We start from the raw sequence: 21,335 nt of genomic DNA on the forward strand, positions 1-21,335 counted from the left end.
AAAATATTTCTATATATCAACAGTGTGCAATTGGAAATTTTTTTAATTTAAAGTTCCATTTAACCCTAAAAAACATGAAACACTTACTTACTAGTTAAGGTGTATATTTTACTTCGGTATAAATCTAACGAGAACGGAGTTTGCGATTTTTGCCATCAAGTTTATGTCCAAGAACTCTCCTGTCATTCATTCATTCAACAAACGTCTCTTGAGCACCTACTACGTGCCAGACACACTCTGCGTTTTATTAATATGGAATCCCCTAGAATCCAAACTTAGGGGAAAAGGTCAGCTCTCTTCTGTTTTTGTGCATTAAAGAAGCAAACTCTGTTCAGTGGGACGCTATGCTCTGAATCCTCCCCTGGTCCCTTCTCTAGGTATAGATCCTCTTCACTGGCCCAGTGGCATTTAGCTGCTTTGCTCACGCTGGTAACTGAAAGCCTACATGGAGCAGCTCTGGTAGGTAGCGTAAGCCATACTTTGACTACCCTAGTGTGTGTCCCAACCCAACTGCGTTGTGTAGGACGTCAGCATGTGGCCCCCGACCTACAGAGCAAAATGTGATGGAACTGTTTGGGGGGGGGGGTCTGTTTGTATTTTGTGTCACACTTTTCAATTATTATGTAATGAAAACTATCAACTAATTCTTTTTAATTTTTCTAAAAGATTTTATTTATTTATTTGACAGAGAAAGAGCAAGCAAGCACAAGCAGGGGGAGAGGAAGAAGCAGACTCTGAGCAGGGAGCCCGACACGGGACTTGCTCCCAGGACCCTGGGATTACGACCTGAGCTGAAGGCAGATGCTTCACCAACTGAGCCACCCAGGCGCCCCTCTTTTTAATTTTCATATGGAATTTTATTATTGTGGAAAAGAATGTGTCACACTGCCTTGGTTTTGAATCCTAGCTCATAACCTCTTACTATCTACATTTTCTTGGGTCAAGTTTTTAACTTTTTTGTGCCTCAGTAAAATAGGGACAGCAATTCTTTTGACTTTATAGGATTGTTGTTGCAGATTACATCGTGCACATGAAACATTTAGCCCCAGGCCTGGCACACAGAAATATTCAATAAATGTTCATTCTGGCATTAATGATGATAATATTGGTGATAATACGATATGCTGGTAAGCCACATCCTCCTTGCTCCATACGCATGTAGCTGCTCTGGCAACCCAATAATGGGACGTTAACATTTAACCACTGTTAACTATTTTGTTAGATTCAATTTTTCCATTCAACCTGTCAAGATAATTTTAAAAATCCTGTTTCTTTTCATCAAATGCATTTATTGCATTGACGTTTCACATCATCTATGCATTTCACGGGCAAGTCTCCCTCATCTTTAGGTATACTGATAAAAATGTCCCAACGGGATACCCGCCGGTGGACACCCTGGCGAAGCTGACAGCCTCCAGCACCACCCAGCACCACCCAGCACCTCCGTGCACCTTTTCTGCAAACAGCCACGAGGACGTCACGGAAGACCGTGGGATGGCACGATTCTCTGTTAACGCTGTCCGCTATAATTTCGCTTCCCACTGAGCTCAAGGAATGTGGGGCATATTTTCGTGTTGTTCTCAGGCTGTTAACAATAGATTCTAGAGTCTTCTCTGGTAGGTATGCGAAGCTCAGCAGCCTGAAGCTTCTTGGCCTTTTGAAAAGTTAGAATTGTACACGTGACCCTGCCCTCTCCCCCACCTTCTGGAAACTCCCGTTCTAGATAACACTTCAGGAACCAGACAGGGTCAACCATCTCGACTGGGAGAATGGACTCATTTCGATGAGGAAATACGGATTCAACAGAGAAGGAGTACACTTTCTCCAATTTCTTCTCCCCTATAAGGCGAAGTTTGCTCCTTCACAGAAATGCTTTTCTGTGTATATAAGGCTTATTCTTCTTCACAGAGACACAGACCCGAAAGCAAAGCAGCTGACCCTCCTTTCTCCACGATCAGCAACTCACCACAGCTGCAGGCATTTCTATGGATTCTCTGGTCTGAAACTAAGAAAGGGTGTGAAACTTCATCTTTTTTCAGCCTGAATGGACTCTGGATATTCACCTGTCCCTTCCCATCGATGACACTCCTCTAGGTCTGAAGTACTTCCTGTCTGCCAAGGGATCTGGTCTAATGCACGTGTGAACAAGACGAGAAGTGGGTGATGGGCACTGCACTTGGTGAAGGCCCTCACACCGCCCTGCAGACTCAGACCCAGCCTCCGAGACCCGCAAGGCGGTGACAGGTGGAGGCAGCCTCTCTCGTTCCCTGAAGATCACCCACCTATTTTATAAGAACCGATAGACCTAGGGTGCCTGGGTGGCTCAGTCGGTGAAGCGTCTGCCTTCGGCTCAGGTCATGATCCCGGGATCCTGGGATCGAGTCCCGCATCGTGCTCCCTGCTCAGCAGGGAGCCTGCTTCTCCCTCTGCCTCTGTTCCTCCCCTCCTGGTCCTGCTCGCTCGCTCTGTCTCTCTCTCAAATAGATAAAAAAATCTTAAAAAAAAAAAGAACCGATAGGTCTTATCATACTTTATCAAGTTTCTTTTTTAAAAGATGAAAGGAGAGGGAGCGTGACTACAGATTTCACATGGCGCCAGGAAGGCCCACGTTTAATGCAGTCTTTTTGAGCGATAATGTGAAACGTGTTCAAAACTGCTATGTTCTGGTTTTCAGGAAAATATCCCTCCATAAACCATCGTGTCTAAGGTCATGATGCAAATGAATGACTCTTCCAATTTATATTTCATCCTCAATCCAAAGGTGAACAGTCGAGATCAACCAACTTGCCCTGTGCTTTCTAACTTTTGTTTTAAGACAGAAATATTTTATGATCTTTCTTTCCCCAGCAGAGCTTCTATCTACCTTTTCTATTATTCCTCCCGTGGCTCTTGCTGTTGAGTTCTAATACCTAGTGCAGGAGAGCTTCGAGCACACCGGCTTGTAGTGGATGGAGAGCAAATGTATATAAAAACTAGATGCTTTTTAATGAAAAAATGAACATGAAGTAGTTAGGAAGGCAATCATAACTTCCTCCAGAAAATGACCACACTGCCCGTTCGAATTGTAATAATTCAAAATTCTGCTACAATATACAGCTATGACTTTTCTTTTTATTTATTTATTTATTTTTAAGCTTAAAGCCCTTTGGAGAACAAATCGGGACGCATACAAAAACCCTAACCTACACTTCAGAAACTGAGTATTTAGGAGGCTAGCACTTCCAGTTACCTTGAAGCATGCATCTGTAAGCAGATTCAGAGATGGCATAGATGTGCGGTGGCACCTCGTGGCGCTTCTTCCCTCTGTACATCTCAATAATATTCTCAGAGTAAATTGGAAGATTCTTGTAAGGATTTATGACTACGCAGAAGAGTCCAGAGTAAGTCTAGAAGAAAAATAAAATACAGAGTTAAAAAAAAAAAAAACCTGCACAGATCAAACAGCCAGAAACCACACAGCGCCTGGAACAGGGGCCTTCAATGATCTGAAAAGGTGGTTATTAGAGAGATTTGCAAAAACGTAAAACTTGGGCACCTGGGTGGCTCAGTTGGTTAAGCGACTGCCTTCGGCTCAGGACATGATCCTGGAGTCCCTGGATCGAGTCCCACGTCGGGCTTCCTGCTCAGCAGGGAGTCTGCTTCTCCCTCTGACCCTCCCCCCCTCATGTGCTCGCTCTCTCTCATTCTCTCTCTCTCAAATAAATAAATAAAATCTTAAAAAAAAAAAACAAAACGTAAAACTTCTCTGATTTTTTTGCTTTGGAAAATATAGTTTATTTTTTTCATGAAAGATAATTTACTTACGTTACCTTGTCATACATTTATTTTAAATGAACTTATCTGAAGAAATCAATGATTTACTATTTTTAAGTGAATTCATAAGTATGTTTTAACTTTGCTACCCTTTCAGATACAGATAAACATAACCCACACAAAAGCTCTTTGGGGAGAAGCCTCAGTAATTCATTTTTAAAGGTTCTGTTTTTAAGTCATCTCGACACCCAACGTGGGGCTCGAACTCACAACCCCGAGACCAAGAGTCGTGCGCTCCACCCACTGAGCCAGCCAGCCGGGCACCTCGCGGGTCCCCAATAATTTTCAAGAGTTGTTAGCGCTGAACACACAAACCTTTCCTGATCAGCACGATAACCACTATTCAAAACTGATACAGAGAGCACTTTTGATTTGGGGGGTTTCTCAGTTCACCAAGAACGGTTTCTGAGAACAGCGTGCCAAACTGCCCCTGGGGATGGTGGCAGGAGGGCCCGAGGCTTCTGGAAAGGGCAGCCCATCACACCGGGATGCAGGCCTTCTCTTCAAGGGGACCTGGGTGACTATGTCTCCAGGCAGGAGGACAGTAAAGAGGCTGGGGACTGATGGTGTCCAGTGCCAGGACCGGCCTCCCCAGGGACACGAGGGGCTTCTCAGCAACAGCTGCATTCATACAGGCGGCTCGGGTCCCCACCACCGTGGCACCCACTCCCAGGCCAGCCAGGGGTCTTAGTAAGGGGGAGAAAACGAAGGCCAGGCAACCTCGATTTCACATTTTATCGAGTTTCACTTGTATACAGTCAAGTAGACAAGTCATAACGATACAGCTCAATGAATTTTTATATATACCTCACTTTTCCGTTCAAAAATAAGATCACAGGGGCGCCTGGGTGGCTCAGTTGGTTGGGCGACTGCCTTCGGCTCAGGTCATGATCCTGGAGTCCCAGGATCGAGTCCCGCATCGGGCTCCCTGCTCGGCAGGGAGCCTGCTTCTCCCTCTGACCCTCCCCCTTCTCATGCTCTCTCTCTATCTCATTCTCTCTCAAATGAATAAATAAAATCTTAAAAAAAACAAACCAACAAAAATGAGATCACAGTCTGTCACAAAGCTACACATTCTACACTTCACCTTTGTAAGAGGTAAATTACAGACCGGCCAAAAAGAAAAAACCGAAAACCACAACAAACACAAACAGAAAACCCCAAGAAAGTCAAAATGCGGAAGTTCAGTTTAGCATCCCACAGCATGTGTGGCATGGCAGCAGGTCCTAACGACGACAGTTAAATCAGAAATCATTCCCACATACGTGTCTCCCACGTGGTGGGTGCTTTTCTGAGGTCTAGGGTTACAAAGATGACTCAGTCTCACAAATAGGAGTACGTCATCTCAAAACAGGGTTAATCATCATCAGTACCCCGTGCCTGCCAATGAGGGGGAGCAAAAAATGTTCACATGCAATATATTATTCAATTCCAATGCTTCAAGAGCTCCCTTCGAACCATCTGGAAACTGGCTCCAATACCAGGTTCCCGTAGAACTGATAATGGGAGTGATACTGTACCCCCTTTATGTCCCCCAAGGCACATGGCAGGTGGGTGGTATGTTGTTAAAAGAGGTCTCTGAGACTCTGACGTTCCAATTAGGCTTCATTCAGTGTTTGAACACACATTCAAGACGTTACCTACCTTCAAGAAATACACACTCTAGGTACAAAGACAACAAACACACACTCAACAAACAAGACACAAAATAAGGCACTAAAAAGAAAGTGGGAAAGTAAGGGAGAAAGATGAACAGGATTGTAAATAGGACAGGAACTCCGGAGCAGAACATACAACCAACCCCACACCCTGAAAGTCACGGCCATCTCATCAGAAACCGTAAAATGAGGTATGAAATTCAGACATCGATGGTCTCTGATGTTCTTTTAAAGACTATTTAAAGGTCAAGAGGAGGGATAAAGAAACTCCTATTAAAACATAAAACTGGGGGGCGCCTAGGTGGCTCAGTCGTTCAGTGTCTGCCTTCAGCTCAGGTCATGATCCCAGGGTCCTGGGATCGAGCCCCGCATCAGGCTCCCTGCTCGACGGGAAGCCTGCTTCTCCCTCTCCCACTCCCCCTGCTTGTGTTCCCTCTCTAGCTGTCTCTCTCTCTCTCTCTGTCAGATAAATAAATTAAATCTTTAAAAAAATAATAAAAATAAAATTAAATTAAAAAAACATAAAACTGGGTGGCAGGATATAGCCAAGGTGGAGCGAGAAGCTCAGCCTCGCTGAAAGTAGTTTGTACCATGGAATGTGTGTGGCGGGAGCTTAGAAAGGTGGACTCAACAACTTAGAGTGTGTCCTGCACAGGGGATCAGCTAGTAGAGGTTCAGGGGAGATGCAGGGAAGAAGCGTGTTTGTAAAAGCATAGATCTGGCAGCTCCACAGAAAAGACACTGAAAGGCAAGAGGTGAGGCGCGGGGAGTGGAGGCTACTGCACCAGTCCCAGCACAGGGACAGGGCTCAGATGAGAGGGAAGCGGTGGGTCCCGAGAACGCTGGGGGGAGGGAGACGCAGAGGCACTCAGAAGCTCTGAGTATAAAAACCATCAAAGACGCAAGCTAATGACAGCCTCACGTTTGCAAGCTTGAGAGGCTGGAAATGTTACTGCCGGACGGGGACGATAACGAGCCCCTTGCAGCATACTGAGATGGTGGGATGCTGAAAGGGGTTTCGCCACAGCAGGCGAGCCCAGAACGCCCAGTGGGAGCCAGATGCACCGATGCTGAAGCCACGAGAACATTCTGAAGAAGCGCAAAGGCCTGAGGGCTGTCTGCACAGCCTTCAAGACACCAGCTCATGTCACTGCATAGCTGACCTAAGGGAGACAGACAAACACATCTGCACCCAAAAACCTGCCATTTTTTAAACATGCTATGCCGCTTTACAGCTCCAGGTTTCTATGTATGTGGATCACTCTGCCTGTCTCCTGTCCAGTATTGGGAGACTCTGCCCACCCTGTGAGTGCCAGGTCTCTGTTGAAGACAGGAATCTGCACACACTTTATTTCAAGGTTCGAAGGATGCAGAACCAGGAAACGAGGGAGTGCGGAGGTCAAGGCCAGGGCACAGAGCGAACATGGGACCGAACTGGGGGCCTCACACACGCTGCCCCCCCACCCCCTGGAGCTCTCGGGGGGACATCAGGCCACCACCCAGAAGGAGAGGTCACCCACACCGTTTGTAAACACTGCACCGACATAAATTCACATATGTGTTTAAAAAAAAAACCTGATGTAAGAAGGAAAACATCATCATCCAGAAGTTTCAGAAAAGAATTTACCTATGGAAATCACTGATAAAATAAGCTAAAAGAATACTTTTGGAAACAGATTTAGAGCGGGTACTCCACATACTGGAACAGAAATGCATACGGGAAAAGAAGTGGCAAAGGCGAGCAAGGAAAAGCCGTAAGGAGTCATCTGAAATAAAAAACCAAAAATCCACCGCAGAGAAAATAGGGAGCAGAATGGATATCCAGAAATGCAGCAATAGAGTGCACCCATTATTCATCCTGAGAGCTTCCTTCTTAATGAAAAGTAGGCCGAAGGTACAATACTAAGAGAAAGAAGGCACGAGGGTAAAACAACAAAAATACTTCAAGGACAGATGAAGAGCGAAAGCAAAGCAAAGATCAATAAAATAGTAATCACTGCTGCTTCTTTGGGGGAAGAAAGGCCAAAATTCTGTAAAAAGAGCAAACATCAAAAACACACTTGAGGGGCGCCTGGGTGGCTCAATCTGTTAGGCTCAGGTCATGATCCCGGGTCCTGGGATCAAGTCCTGCGTCGAGCTCCCTGCTCTGCAGGGAGTCTGCCTCTCCCTCTCCCTCTGCCTGCCGCTCTGCCTACTTGTGCTCGCTCTCTATCTCTCTGTCAAACGGATAAATAAAATCTTGAAAAAAAAACCACACACACGAAACTGTCGCGTGTGTGTGGGCTCTAAGGAGATGATGCATCTGGACAGTGCTCCCCACTGGCGGCCAGATCCCCAGGCGAATGGCACGCAAGGACACTCCTAACACACGAATCCGGCCGACAAAACCCCAGACTCAGATGGACCCACCCCTCAACCTCAACCTCACAACGTGAGAGACCCTGGCATGAAGTGTCTCTTTAATCCGCATCTGATCGAGCCTCTGGACGCGAATGCGTGAACGCAATCAACAAAATCCAGAATATGGGAGGTTCTACGGCACAACGGACTCTGTTTCTTCAAAAAAAAAAAAAAGAGGGGGAATGTATAGATTACAAGAGACGGAACAACTGATTACCATATGGTGACCACGCCTGGACCCTGACGCAAACAGACCAAACCAACTATGATAAATATTGATAAGAAGGACCTTGTGAAAGTGACTGAGTATTTGGTGATACAGGATCATTCTTTCCTTCTTCCACAGACGATAGTTACAAACCCCAAACACTGTGGCCGAGAAGCAAGAGGCTGAGCAGAGTGATGAGCAGTGCCCAAGGCCCGGAGGAGGGTGAACACCCCCCAGGTTTCCCCGGGGGGCCCCAGACGGCTACACCCTGAGAGTCGGGGGTGTGCCAGGAACACTGGGCCTTGCACGGCCCAAAGCCCAGCCAGGAAGGATGTCAACCCCTGGTGAGCTACACGTGCTCGTCCCCTTGGCCCGACTGCCCGTCCAGAGCCAAACTCTAGAATGAGCTTGCGTCACCGAGAGCTGCAAACCACCCTCCTGGTTTCTCACGTCCGATTACTGGCCGAGGAGGCAACACTTGCCACTTTAATCCAAGGTAATACTCACAACCCCGTGAGTCCGTTTCTGTCGCCCTGTGTTACCATCTTGGACATGTTCAAGTGAGTAAAAAACGTGATCGAGAATTCTGCCGGAGAACTGGGAACCATTAAAAGAAAAACCGTAAAAAAGAAGCCATAAAAAAGCCTTTACAAAATCATAAAAAGAAAACGCCAAATGAAAACTGCAACACAAACTAACCGAAATTAGAAATTCACCGGATGTGTTTAATGGCCAATCAGACACAGCTCAAGAAGGCAATCAGTTACTCCCCGTTTTCTCAGAAGCAAATATCCGGGCTGAAGCACAGGGCGGGGGAAACGGGATTAGAATTCGGGAGGCTCCATGGGACACGGTGAAAAGGTGGCTCGAGGCACTGAGTCCATGGACGAGGACAGAGGGTGCGGGGCAAGAGACAACGGCTCGGAATGTTCCAAAACTGACCAAAGGCATCAAGCCACAGACAAAAATGCTCCATGCTCCAAGCGGAATCTGGAGAAGAAAACTCGACCCAAGCACATCGGAGGAGAACCTGCTGGTCCCACAGGTGGAGCACACAGCTTGTGATCTCGGGGTTGCGAGATCGAGCCCCCCTCGGGCTCCGCGCTCAGCGGGGAGTCTGCTGGAGGCTCTCTCCCCCCAACCCCACCCCTCCCTCCCTTCTCTCTAACAAAACAGAGAGAGGGACATCATGTATGTGACTACATGGTACGGCAGCAGCACATGGGGCCGTCCACCAGGGGAGCAACGAAGAGAAGAGCCGTCCACCAAGGGAGCAACAAAGAGAAGAGCCAAAACACAGCACCGGGGAAGAGGTGAGAAGCCACCACGATACCGATCCCTACAACCTGGTCAGGAAAGGAGGTTCAAAGGACAGGAGGAAAAAGCACAGAACAGGCGGGGCCGAGAGGAAGCAAGGAGTCCCACGGTCGATTTCGGTCACTACTGCACATGTACAGAAGCCAAATATTCTGATTAAAATGTTAATACTGGGCGCCTGGGTGGCTCAGTTGGTTAAGCGACTGCCTTCGGCTCAGGTCATGATCCTGGAGTCCCGGGGTCGAGTCCCACATCGGGCTCCCTGCTCGGCGGGGAGTCTGCTTCTCCCTCTGACCCTCCCCCATCTCGTGCTCTCTCTCTCTCTCTCTCTCTCAAATAAATAAATAAAAAATCTTAAAAAATAAAATAAAATGTTAATACTGTCAGATTAGGGACCAAAATACCAATGACGGGCTGCTTAGAAGAGACACACCACCTAAGGAAGCAAGACACAGGAAAGCTGAACAAGTTTAGAAACAATAAACTGAGCAAACACTAAGCGAAAACAAAAAAACAAAAAAACTAATCCTTTGTTGAGAAGCATCACTTTTTTTTTTTTTAAGATTTTATTTATTTATTTGACAGACAGAGACACAGCGAGAGAGGGAACACAAGCAGGGGGAGTGGGAGAGGGAGAAGCAGGCTCCTCGCGGAGGAGGGAGCCCAATGCGGGGCTCGATTCCAGGACCCTGGGATCATGACCTGAGCCGAAGGCAGATGCTTAACCGACTAAGCCTTCCAGGCGCCCCGAGAAGCATCACTGTTAAAGAAAGAGCATTTCATGAAGATTCACAGAAAGATGGAAAAATCCTACATTTGCATGCATAACATGACTTCCAACACGTATACAGCGAAAATGACGGTCCCCGATAGAGGACAAGCAGATAACCATGGAAAACCGTGATTATATACAGGACTGAGGGACACCGCGCACGAGGGACCCCATGTCCGAGGGCTGCAGGATGTGCACACTGACCGCTCACCCAACCCCAGCACGTGCTGGACCGTATGGAGGCAAAAAAACTTCAAAGGGTTGAACTCTTTCAGGCTACGGTCTCCGACCCAGGGAGCGGGGTTGGGGGGGGACTGTATTAGAAATAACAAAATAAACCTGAAAATCCCCTTACGTTTGGAAATTAAGCAATCTACTCCTAAATAACCCATGGGTACAATGAGGGCACCCTCCTTATTTTGGACTGAACAGTAACGACAAGACTACATACTAACACTTGTAGACACAGCTAGAGCTTACGACTTACACCTCTGGTGAGACTCCAGCAGATCAGGAATGAACGTGCATTATCACTACAAGTCCTACAGAAAATTAGACGGGATGACGAACAGCTTTATGCCTATGAATTTGAAAATTTAGGTGAAACAGAGAAATTCCAAGGGAAACACAATTATCAAACCTGACACAAGAAGCTAAAGATCTGAGAAGTTCTACATCTATTAAAGAAAAACTTGCCTACCAAGAGAACCGTAGTGTTATTTAAAAAAGAAATAACATAAATCCCATCTAAACAGTGCCTGAGAACACACAAGGATGAGATATATTCCTGGATTCATTTTCTAAATCCAGCATAATCTGGATAGCAAAATATGACAAGGACTGACAACAAAGGACAATTTTAAGCCAATCTCAGTCATGAATATAGATGCAAAAATCCTAAACAAAATATTAGCATGCAGAATCTAGGAATCTAGTAGTATGTAAAAAGAACACTTGGTCCTTGCCAGGTCAGTTTAACATTCAAAAATATATATAATTCACCACAATAACAAAATAGCCAGAAAAAATCACAGTATCATCTCACTCAATGCTGGAAAGACATCTGCTAAATTAACATCCAATCAGGATTTAAAGAGTTCATCCATTTGGGATAAAAACTAGGAACAGAAGGAAACTTCCCTTTATCTGATAAAGAAGATTAAAAACAAAACAAAATGGAAGCAACCATCATTCTCAATGGGGAAAGGTTGAAGCTTTCTCTCCGAGATCGGGAATGACACAAAGATGCCTGCGATCTCCACTTCTCGGAGGGTCCTAGACAGCGCAAGAAAGCAAGTAAAAGAAACGTGTAAGAACTGGAAAGGGAAAAATAAAACTGTCACTATTTGTAGACAACATAAGCGTGTTCATAGAAAATCCGAAAGAATCTTCAGCTAAACTGTTATAACCAATAAGTAATCTTAGTAAGATTTTATTTGTAAAAAACATGATAACTGGGTGCGCCCGGCTGGCTCAGTCAGAGGACCATGTGACTCGATCTCGGGGTTGAGTCTGAGCCCTGTGTTGGGCAGAGAGATTACTTAAAAAATAAAATCTTTAAAACAAAACAAAACATGACAATTATATTTCTACATAATGGCATCAATCACAAAACAACCCTGGACCGCCTGGGTGGCTCAGTCAGTTAAGTGTCTGCCTTCGGCTCGGATCATGATCCCAGGGTCCTAGGATGGAGTCCTGTTTGGGCTCCCTGCTCAGCGTGGAGTCTGCTTCTCCCTCTCCCTCTTCCCCTCCTCCCCGCCGAGGCTCTCTCTCCCTCACTTTCTCTCTCTCAAATAAATAAATAAAGTCTTAAAAAAAAAAAAAAAGGAAAACAATGCTGAAACCACCATTTAAATAGCATCCAAAAAATCAAATACCCCAAAATAAATCTAACAAAAGATGTACTGACCTCTACAGAGAAAATCATTAAAACACATTGTGAAAAGTTAAGAACTAAGTAAGTGGGTATACCCGTGAACGAGAATATCAAATATTGTAAAGATCTCATTTCTCTCCCAAAGTGATCTACAGAATCAACAAAATCCCAGCAAGGGTGTGAGGGTGCATGAAACTGACAAGCGGGTTCTAAAGTTCTACTGAAACACAAAGGTTGGAACAACTATAGCGACCCTAAAGAGTAACAAAAATGAGAGCACTCACCACGCTGGAGAGCAGGACTTAGGAGAAAGCTGCAACGACTGAGACAATGGGATCTCAGCCGGAAGACGGGCACACGGACAGTGAGTTGACCGTGAACTTAGGAGCACCTGACCCGTGACAAGGCAGCACTTTAGAGCAGTGGAGAAAGGGCACTGGGTCACCTGGACAGCCATTGGGGAAAAAGATGACTCTTGTCCCCACATCACCCCCTACACAGTATCCGATTCCAAGAGGAACCGAGGCTAACCCCAAGAAAGACACCATCACTTTCCGCTCTCAGACCAAGGGAGGGAGGAGAGTGAAGTCAGGACCTCTGCCCACCCCCCCAAGGCCCCTCCGCATTGGTGGTCAGGAGGCCCCAGCAAATATGGGGAAGGCCCCCCCCCACAGCCACCCTCCCCCAGCCGAGGCAGCAGCTCGGGCCCATCTTGCCTCTAAAGATGGGGCAGTAGCAAGGGCCCGGCCATCACCACGCCAGGACACTCCCCTAGCCCGCAACTGTTTGCTGAACTCTGCCCACGTGTTGGTAAACTGCCCCCTCGTTAAGCTCTCAAACCACCCCGTTCTCGAGGGCCTTCTGTTTCCTGCTGGAATCTGACTACATCAGGCTTTACCCAGAAAAGCTGAATGCATGAGTTAGAGAGATCATACGCGACCACCCAGGATTTCCAGCCGTCGCCCACCATACAGAAAGGCATGCCTGTGTCCACAAATGCCCAGAACTAGTTGAGTGGATAAAGTGGGTCAAGAAGCTTCCAGGGGAGCAGTACGCTATAACGAGGAACGAAGTAACTCAACCTTTTTAATTTCAGGGCCCTGTGACCCTCTTAGAAACCATTAAAGACTCCAAAGACATTTTGCTTTATATAACTATATATATAAACAAGTTTTTACAAATGCATATTCATTTTAAAATAACAACACAGGTTAACATAAATAACATTTCTCACGAAAAATAACCGTTTTCTGAAATGAAAGCGAGAAGGGCGGTGCTGTTTTATATTTTTGCAAATCTTTTTTATTATCGGGCTTAACAAAAATAGCTCAATTTTCGTATCTGTTTTCGCATTCAATCTGTTGTGCTATGTTGTCTTGGTTGAAGCGTATGAAGAAAATTAGCCTTACACAGATATTTAGTTGGAAAAGTGGTTTAACTGCCTTTCCAAGCAATCGTGGATCTAACCTCCTCGATGCTACACCAAAACACGACAAGTGAGAATTTCTTAAAGATCTGATGCGATGTGGCATCTGAAATCCTGCCGATGAACTTTCATACTGTTATGTACATCAAAATCCACTGGCTTATCTTGCGTGTGGAAAGAAGCTTTTGCCCATGCGTGATTTTGTAACAATGTACACATCGTCTGGAAAACACTGGCTCAATGAATTATGCAAGTCTTCCAAATGATGACATTTCACTCTATGACATTAAAAAAAAAAAAAAACAGTCATTAATGTCACCATCGCTCTCATCAGCAAGGGTTTCAAGTGTTGACAATGTTGTCACGTTCCCGGTGGTAAATATAAATTTCCCTAAATCCTAATTTTTTTTTAAGATTTTATTTATTTATTTATTTGAGAGAGAGAGAAAGAGAGAGCATGTGCCGGGGGGGGGGGGCGGAGGGACAAGCAGACTCCCTGCTGAGAGTGGAGCCCGACGCAGGGCTCAATCCCAGGACCCTGAGATCATGACCTGAGCTGAAGGCAGACGCTTCACCGACTGAGCCACCCAGGCGCCCCTCACACAGTATATTAAAAAGACGTGTAATCTAGGGTTGACATTTCATAAAATCAATCATTTCTCCTGCTTTCTCAAAGACGTTCTCATGTGAAACGATTAAAACGACCACTACTAGAGCCTGGGGTCACTGCCTCTTTTCACGGTAAGACACGCGCGTTTTCCCCACCAGTATTAGTACCTACACTGACAGCGGACAGGGGAAATCACGCCTTCACACCATCATGAGAACAGTTAAAACCTCATGGATCCCCTGGAAGAGTCTCAGGGAGACCCTGAGGGCGCACAGGCCACACTTTGAGAACTTCTGAATTATACCAACACAAAGCAATACAGACGAACCTTAAAAATGTAATGCTGAGTGAAAAAGCAGACACCAAGGTTATACAAGGTGAGACTCATTCATTCATATAAAAGTTCATCAACAGGAAAAAATAAACTACATTGGTTAGTGATGCATACTTAGTTGATGAAATACACCGGGGGATTTTAAGATACTTCTCAGTAATTAATAGACCAAGCAGGCAAAAATTAGCGAGGAAGATTTAAACAGAATTAAAAAGCTTCCTCTGATGGCCACAGACAGAACCCCATAACCAACAATAACAGAATTAATTAATGCTCTTTACACAGAGAATGCCCATCAAAGCGGACATCACACTGCACACAGCAAGTCTCAACAAAAACAAGTAATGATATTATGTGAACTACATTCTTTGAATGCAACACAATTCATTTAAAAATCAGGAATAAGGGGCGCCTGGGAAGCTCAGTCGGTTGAACATCTGACTCTTGGTTTTGGCTCAGGTCATGATCTCGGGGTCCTGGGATCAAGCCCAGTGTCAACTCCACTCAGCAGGGAGTCTGCTTGTCCCTCTGCCTCTGCCCTTCCCTCTGCTCTCTCAGAAATAAATAAAATCTTTCAAAAAATAAAAACAAAAATCAGTAATAAAAAGATAACTTAAAAAAACCCCACATTTAGAAATTTTTCAAATATCCTTTTAAACGGTTCATAGGTTAAAGAAGAAATAACAGAAAATAGAAAATATGTAGGACCGAGTAATAAAAGCACCACGCATCCAAATGTGTGAGGTGAGCTAAAATCGTATTAGAGGAGAGACATTTACAGTTTTCAAATGCTTTTATTAGGAAAAGAGGATGAAAATTAATGACCTGAGAAGTTGGGAAGCCAGGGAGAATCCATCCCAAAAAAATATAAGGAACTAACGAAAGTAAACCTGTTACCAAAGTAACTTATTTAAATGAACATCCGTTAGAGCTCATCTCTAGAAATGTGTCCAAAGGCTCCCCCCACCCCCGCAAGGTACTATGGTGTCTACAACATGGCACCTTGACTTTTCACTTCACCTGACGGGTGAATCCCAACGCCCAGTACACATCCCTCCCGATCGTGGCTACTTGTAGCCCCACTCTCTTATACTAGGATTCTTTTTTTTTTTTTTTTTAAAGATTTTATTTATTTATTCATGAGAGACAGAGAGAGAGGCAGAGGGAGAAGCAGGCTTCCCGTGGAGCAGGGAGCCCGATGCGGGACTCGATCCCAGGACGCCGGGATCATGACCTGAGCCGAAGGCAGACGCTTAACAACTGAGCCACCCAGGCGCCCTCTTACTAGGATTCTTTACAGTCAAGTGCTCCAACTCCAGTCCTGGGTGGGAACCCTTCCTCCACCCCACTAACTGCACACACCACTGCCCCAAATTCCCAGCTCTGCTGCGACCTGAATGCTTCCAGAACTCAGACTGTCCTTCTGTAAAGAGTAAGGGGGGGGGCCATGCTTTGAAGAGAACCTGAGACATCATTTGGGGTCCCCGAGTTCAGCTGGGAAAAAAAAAAAATCAAACAAACTCAATAAAAGACACTTGCAAAGTCTTAGAATCATCTTGAGGCATGGCTACAGATGAACTAAAGTGTCTTTTCTTCTATTCCCTCTCTTTTGCCCACAATCTCCTTCCCCTTTGTATTTCTCTTCTCTCTCCTCCTTGCAGGAACCCGCAAGGTCCAAAATGGGGGGTCAAGGTAAAAAAGCTGGCAGAAAGGGTGCCTGGCTCCCTTCCACACTGCGGTTCCCCACAACCCTGGCGGAGTCCATTTCTAGCACCAGGCGGCACCCAAAACTCACCCCTGGCTCAAATCTGAGAGGTCAGCCGGTGATCGGACCCATCGTGCTCCCTCACCCCCACACATCCCACGCTGCGGTCTCGGCCGGGTTCTCAAGGCCGCTCCCCTGTGATGTCCTTACTCGTGGCTTCTCCTCTCCAAACCTTTTCCTTTTCAAGCCACCTTCCCAACCCTGGTGCCTCTTACTCACTTTGCACCTGACCTCACAGGGAAAAACAAAAACGAGAGGCCATCAGGCTTAACCGTGCCTACGTTAGCAAAGGTCACAGAAGAACTATTGAGTTCTCAGATCCTCCCCTGGCCAAAGATTCCAGCTCTAACTCTACCTTCTCCAAGAGCCCTTCACGGGCCCACTGCGGAGAGCCGTTCCCCTACTTACTCTATCCCATAGTCCGGCTTCATTGCCTTATAGGATGTGTCAGGAAGGCAGGGCCCTGGCCTGTCCTGTTCATCACACTCTCCCAGCACCTAGAACACAGTAGGTGCTCCATAAATAGTCACTAACTACGCTAATTTCTATGGGGAAACTGGTTCTGATTTGCAGAGGTTCTGAATGATCGCGAGCCCCAACCGCTCTTTTCCAAATTCAGACCAGTACGTCAACTCTTCTCTCTGCTTGTTTTCATTCTCCATCAAAGGCCTCTATGACCTCTTTTAAATCGCTGCTACCTGCGTGTACCATCCCTTCAAACCTATTTTGTCATTCTAGAGTTTTCCTGTATCTGGCTTGCATTTTTCCTTCTCCCTTGTCCCCTGGTATTTTCAATAATTTCTTCCACAAGGGCAGTGGCATCGCCAATGACAAGAATACACATGTCAACCACCACGCACAGGACAACCCCAGCCTCAATCCCGCTCTGAACGGTTTCCTCTGAAAAACCTCAGTGTCCATCCTTCCCACTTGCCCGCGCCCGGGGACCCCGATGCTCTTGCTCTTCGCTGAATCCTCACCACTGGTTCCACGCCACACACCTGGGCATCCGTGTGCCGTCTGTGTCCTGCTATTCGTGCAACTCTTACCCCACACCCAGCTCCCCGGTCTTCCCGCCACGTGCTCTCCCCATCGTATCATGTTCCAGCAAACCGCTACGAAGTCTTCAACTACCACGTTCGTAAGTTTAATTGCACACCAGATTATGTAAAATTACATGGGAAGATGTAAAGTGGGGCAAGACTCAGTAAGCAAGACACAATCTCTCTATCTTTAAGACGAACGGTGACGTTAAACAGAGAGGGGGGGTAGTCCCCAATCTCACTGGACTCTGGTGGCACATGTAATTGACACTAATTCCCGTGAGCAGTCAGCAGGGTGTACTCACATAGATCAGTCCTGAATAGTAGCGGTCCTTCAGGTTGTGTAAGACAGAAGCTTCGTTCAAGCAAGTCAATTCTGCCATATCCTCCACCTTGGAAAACTTGGGCGGGTTCATCTTCTGAATATCGTCTTTGTTGACCATCGCCTTCTTTCCGTTCTCTGCCAACTCCACCATAACCTCATCTCCCCTCTCCTCTTTTATACTTGCTGCCTCAAAACCGTGACGCTCGGATGGAATCCACACTAGCTTTTTAGCCGTCCAATCGGCCTGGGTGGCAGGGTTGTAGATGACCGCCCTGTCCACAAAGAGGTACCTCTCTGGGTCTTCGAGTCCAGTTCTCTGGGCCATTGTAAACAGGAGGATCCACGAGCAATTGTCTCTAGGGGAGGAGGAGGAGGAGGGCAAGGTTAGATGTTTAAAAATATACAATGATGCACAGATTTTTACTCTTGCCGGGAACTTAAGATAAAACCTCTGGTAGGGGCGCCTGGGGGGCTCAGTTGGTTAAGCGACTGCCTTCGGCTCAGGTCATGATCCTGGAGTCCCGGGATCGAGTCCCACATCGGGCTCCCTGCTCGGCGGGGAGTCTGCTTCTCCCTCTGACCCTCCCCTCTCTCATGTGCTCTCTCTCTCATTCTCTCTCTCTCAAATAAATAAAAAATTAAAACAAAAACAAAAACAAAAAACCTCTGGTAAACAGAAAGCATAACCTTTAGTCGAGGAGCCGGGGTACTGACCGAGCGTCCAGGGTAAATTTCAAGGGTGACCACAAATTATGCCCCTGGTTGTCTAAAGACCGCGCAAGACGTGCCCTCAGTTACCGAGGGCTGAAAAACAAGCAGGGGAGAAAGGCAGGGATCCAGGTGGGACTAAAATTTTCCCCCCTCTTCTTCCCCTCTTGCACCCTCACCACAAATTAAACCCAAGTTAAGGAGGCAAACGGTAAAGAGGACAAAGAAAACAAAGATGCATAATAAAAGGTCCAGGAGGGGGTGATGGAATCAGTGTGGCCAGGAGGATGTAGCTACGAAATGCAATGCATGGCTGGGGCCCGGGGCCGGGGGACTAAAGCCTCAGGTCTCCACAGGCCTCCCGTTCTGCCTTCAGACAAGAGACTCAAAGTTCTTCCATACAAACACCCCCAACTCGGTCCCCCAGCTTCTCTGGGGCCCGTATGGTCTTAATGCGATCCAACGATGCCACAGTGGACAAGCGTGACTTGGCTTCCCGGGACAGCTACTCAAGCATGCGACTGGAGCTGGAGGCCTCACCCCCCCCCCCCCCGCAGCTGCTCCCGCCCCCCCGGCTGCTCCCCAGCTCCTCTCCAGCAGCGCCCCATCATTCATCACTCCACTACCCTGCTCTCTTGCCACGAGACAGACTCTGGTGCGCCCACGTGTGCCCCTGAAGGTCGTGGGGTCCAGGAGCAAACTCCATGTTCCAGAGACAGTATGACCCGGGCAGAAGAACGAGAACCACTAACCTAGGCCCCGTGGAGAAAAGCACTGTTTCTGGGGTGTTCGCAATTCATGTGTCTCAAGACCTAACTGGTCTACTGAGAACTCGCTTGCCATCGGCCATCGGCTGCAGCCTCATGCATACTACTCTCAGTCTCGTCCTATACCCATGCAACTGACTTTCTGGATCCAAGGACAGCATTACAGTCCTCACTCACCTTCCCCAGGTGACTCATCACTCCTGCCTGACAATATCTTTTCGGAATCCGATACCATCATTAAACACTTTTGTTATCACCCCAAATTCCAGGTTATTACAAATCTCAGAAGCATGGTTTCCATGACCTCATGCAAGTCAATGCCAGAAGCCAAGGAGTAACTAGTTTTGCTCTCTCACGTCTTCCCAGCTTTTGTCTCCAACCCCACCACCCCCAGAATGATGGGGATTCTTAGCAGGCGAAAGACAGAAGGCTGCAAGGCTAATCACAGAATAGCCCAGGGGCGCCTGGCTGGCTCGGTCAGAAGGGCATGCGACTCTTGATCTCGGGATCATGAGTTCGAGCCCCACGTGGGGTACAGAGATTACTTAAAAAAAAAAAATCTTTAAAAAAAATAAAGTAGTCCAAAGTTGTTACAAGGCTCTTAGCCTTGAGTCCGCAGACAAATGTCAAGCTCCATGAAGTCACTGAAATGGTATAAAAATGTATACTTCAGGGAGTATTTGTTATAATGTAATGCATTATAAACATACACGGCCGAGGGCAAGGTTCTCAAACTTTGGTGTGTGCGTGGGCAGCACGTAGGGAGTTTACAGAAGCACAGACTGAAGCCCCATCCCCAGAGTTTCCAATTCAGTAGAGTCTGGGGCAGAGCCTGGTAATTTGCATTCCTAACCAAGTTCCCAGACGCAGCTGAGGCTGCTGGTCCTGGGACCACACTTTGAGAACCATCACTCCATGGTCTCTGGTTGCCATGGTGAGCCAATTTTGTTAGCAGGTATGCTGGGATAGAAAAAAAAAAAAGGTTGAAAACCAATGTTTTAGACTAATTCCTAACCTGATTTAAAGGATATGCTAATCTTTTTAAAATGATGGACTTGAATAAAACAAAAAAAATCACAGAACAAAACGAAGCCCAAAAAATCACCGAAGAGGTAACATTAAGACTTCCATAAATAAAAAGGCTAACATATTTTCTATTTCTATTTCTATTAACTAAACTTGTATTTGCCGTCTTAGGCATTCTCGTGGCGGGGGGAGGCGATTCAGAAAATATTCCCCGGGCACATGTACATTCTGAAGAATGGTTTCCAAAGCCCATCATTACCTCTAGGGACTGGTTTTCATAAGACTATTAACACACTTTCTGTTTTTCCAAACTTACACTTTGCAAACTGCTCAGAAGGGAGGCATGGCTCTGAGGTGGGAATCGTCCTAGATAAATCTGGACACAGACAAGAGGACATACATTCCGCCTTTACGATTGACAGCCTTTTAAAACAGAAAATACCCCACAATAACAAAATATGGTAACAAGTTACTCTTGTCATTAACAGGAACTGAATATCTCCTATGACACCTCGGAAGAGGTCTTGCTGTCAGGAGGCGTGCGCGCACACATTTCTTTAATTTTACGTTGGGCATGTAATTATATGCTTAAATTTGGTGGATGGCTATAAATTAGAGTAGCTCAACAGGTCATTTCTGCAGCAGGCCTTTAAAAAAAAAAGTAAATGATATATTTAAAAATTAGTTCACCAAATTGGTACATTTAAAATTTATCAGTATTTTTCCTAGGTGAGTAAATTCTTGTAATTTAAGGGAAAGAAACCAATAGGTCACAAAAACATAATTGCAAAATGCTCCGGGCTTTGTGGGGGGGAAATTACACATGCTCGTGTTTTTTTTTTTTTAAAGGAACAGATAAAAATAAGTAAAATAAATAAATAAATATTAAAAAAGGAACAAATAGTTATTGGGTCTTCACTGGGTAGTGAGATTACAAATTACTTTTACTTTTTACTTTTCCAGAGCTTTCTACGACTCATCAGACACTGAGAGGGCAGTTCCCTGTTCCTGGCTATCTGGTGGGCACCTAGCAGGCTCCTGGGTCCTCATGGGGGGAGGGGGGCTCTCCACCTCCTGACTAAACCTCCCATGCGTGGTCCCTACCCCCACAGTGAGCCTCAACTTCTCCACAACCAAACACCTACCACTCCTTCCAATCCTGACCCAAATGCCACCCTCGGAGCTGTTCTTTTCAGGTCAATCTGGCAACTTAATCCTCCCCCTCCGAACATTTTCGACTGCTCTTCTGAGATTCTTCTTGCCCTCCCCTGCATGGTACCAGGG

The 21,335-nt window shown here is 46.2% G+C and overlaps 1 protein-coding gene across 1 annotated transcript in view; it reads right to left on the reverse strand.

Annotated features, from left to right (window-relative positions):
- MYH10 (myosin heavy chain 10) overlaps positions 1-21,335 on the reverse strand; it is a 124,725-nt gene that overhangs the window by 99,993 nt on the left and 3,397 nt on the right. The window contains exons 2-3 of the mRNA XM_034989584.1: positions 17,531-17,906; positions 3,230-3,386 (exon numbers count right to left, since the gene is read on the reverse strand). Of these exons, the coding sequence (XP_034845475.1) occupies positions 3,230-3,386; positions 17,531-17,875 (502 nt within the window). The 5' untranslated portion in view covers positions 17,876-17,906. The remainder of the gene's footprint in view (positions 1-3,229; positions 3,387-17,530; positions 17,907-21,335) is intronic.

Source organism: Mirounga leonina, unplaced genomic scaffold (genome assembly GCF_011800145.1).
Source record: "Mirounga leonina isolate KUSES-001 unplaced genomic scaffold, KU_Mleo_1.0 Mir_488, whole genome shotgun sequence".
In the NCBI taxonomy this organism is placed as follows: domain Eukaryota; kingdom Metazoa; phylum Chordata; class Mammalia; order Carnivora; family Phocidae; genus Mirounga; species Mirounga leonina.